At 52.0% G+C, this 1,911-nt stretch overlaps 1 protein-coding gene across 1 annotated transcript in view; it reads left to right on the forward strand.

Annotated features, from left to right (window-relative positions):
• The first annotated feature begins 487 nt into the window (after positions 1-487).
• The window catches only part of LOC138615038 (mitochondrial 10-formyltetrahydrofolate dehydrogenase-like), a 13,823-nt gene continuing 12,399 nt past the window's right edge, over positions 488-1,911 (forward strand). Inside the window, exons 1-2 of the mRNA XM_069688673.1 lie at positions 488-654; positions 1,642-1,786. Of these exons, the coding sequence (XP_069544774.1) occupies positions 607-654; positions 1,642-1,786 (193 nt within the window). The 5' untranslated portion in view covers positions 488-606. The remainder of the gene's footprint in view (positions 655-1,641; positions 1,787-1,911) is intronic.

Genomic DNA, 1,911 nt, shown 5'->3' on the forward strand with positions numbered 1-1,911 from the left:
TATAGACTGTATGAGTGTAGCTTGAGACTATGGGTGTAGTTATAGACTGTATGAGTGTAGCTCTAGACTGTATGGGTGTAGTTATTTACTGCATGGTTGTAGTTATAGGCTGTATGAGTGTAGCTTGAGACTGTATGGGTGTAGTTATTTACTGCATGGTTGTAGTTATAGGCTGTATGAGTGTAGCTTGAGACTGTATGGGTGTAGTTATTTACTGCATGGTTGTAGTTATTTACTGTATGTGTAGTTATTTACTGTATGAGTGTAGTTATAGACTGTATGAGTGTAGCTCTCGACTGTATGGGTGTAGCTCTAGACTGTATGGGTGTAGTTATTTACTGTATGAGTGTAGTTATAGACTGTATGGGTGTAGTTGTTTAACATTTCATATTTCCACGCGTGACCGCGCGGTCGAGGGGCTAGAAGCAACCTCGTGAGCGCGCACGCATCGTGTCCCGCAGCACGTCAACTGTCAGCTGCTGTCGGGAATGATCTATCTGAGTCGAGCCCGCAGCTCAGCAGTCACACACCTCTCACCGGAGCAGCAGGTGCATGTCCCTCTGCAGACTGTTCGTTTAAACCCGTCCATATAGAACCAGAACCAGGATGTTGTGGACGGCGGGTCAGGTGTTCCGGAGATTCTCCACCTCCTCCGTGAGTAACGCTGCTTTTCAACATAATCACCGGAGACTTTCGGTTGCATTGATTTAAAATCCCACCGGGGAAGACTGGCTGCGTGTCCGGGTCTGAGGGCCCCGTAGCGGACTGACCCGGCTCGGTTCTGGCTGTGGATAAGCGGGTCTTCCTCCGTACAGGAGGAGTGTCGCTGTGACAGCTCGCCACGTTGCTGCCCCCCGCCTCTCCGTGACTTGCTGCCGGCCTTCACGGTACACGATCCGGAGGAGTTGCATCATCATGTGAGCCTCTGTCACGGCTCAGTATTGGTCCTCACGGCGGCTCATGGAGGCTCTTCTGCAGCCTGCTGCAGCGGGTCTCCGGTTCTCCGGTTCTCTGTGCACTGGTGGAGCGGCTGTGAATGCATCACGGAGCACGTTGCACTGTGCAACGTAACAGCCAGAGCCGCTGCCTCGTGCGCTTGACAGGACCCTCGGTATGAGAGGGAAACCCGAACCCCCCGTCCTGCACACATGTGCAGCTACAGTCGGGGTGGGGAGGGTGGGGGTGAAAACGCTGCTCTCCGTCAGCCAATAGCTTTCCTCGGAGCGGCCTTCAGCCAATAACAGAGATGACAGTACACCGGGGGAGAAAGGGGGGGGGGATCAGGAACCGGGGCCCTAAAACCCAGCGTCTGGTTCTGGTCTTCTTAAGTGTTTTCATGGTTGTAAAAATAAAATGAAACGTCAGAAGAAATACTCCTGATGATGTCATCAGGGTCATCAGATGATGTCATCAGGGTTACTTTATCATGGGCTGGAGACTCAATGTTCTCATGAAGACTGGAATTATAAACATGAGCTTTGACAAACCTGGGAGACACTGGTGAGGTGCATCATGGGAAACATATATTCCAGGGTTCCTGGAGCTCCACTCTGAAGGTCAATAGTCAGGATGTCCTGAACACTAACATGTGAACACTAACATGTGAACATGTGTCTAACGTGGGCTTTTCTCTCCATCCAGCGTTTCTACCAGAAGAAGCTGAAGCTGGCTGTAATCGGTCAGAGCGTGTTCGGGCAGGAGGTCTACAGCAGCCTGAGGAAGGAGGGTCACCAGGTGGTGGGCGTGTTCACCGTCCCCGACAAGGAGGGCAAGGCCGACCCGCTGGGTGAGTCCAGTCCGAGTCCACCTGGTGGTTCTGTGGTTCTGTGTGTGCAGCACCACATGCTGTCTATCTTAGAACAACATACATGTTGTCATCTCAGCGCAGAACAACCTGCAGTCTGAACCGTG

The sequence above is a fragment of the Brachyistius frenatus genome, unplaced genomic scaffold (assembly GCF_029030835.1).
Source record: "Brachyistius frenatus isolate BFR_SWC_R1_liver_20210118 unplaced genomic scaffold, ASM2903083v1 Contig_668, whole genome shotgun sequence".
Classification (NCBI taxonomy): domain Eukaryota; kingdom Metazoa; phylum Chordata; class Actinopteri; family Embiotocidae; genus Brachyistius; species Brachyistius frenatus.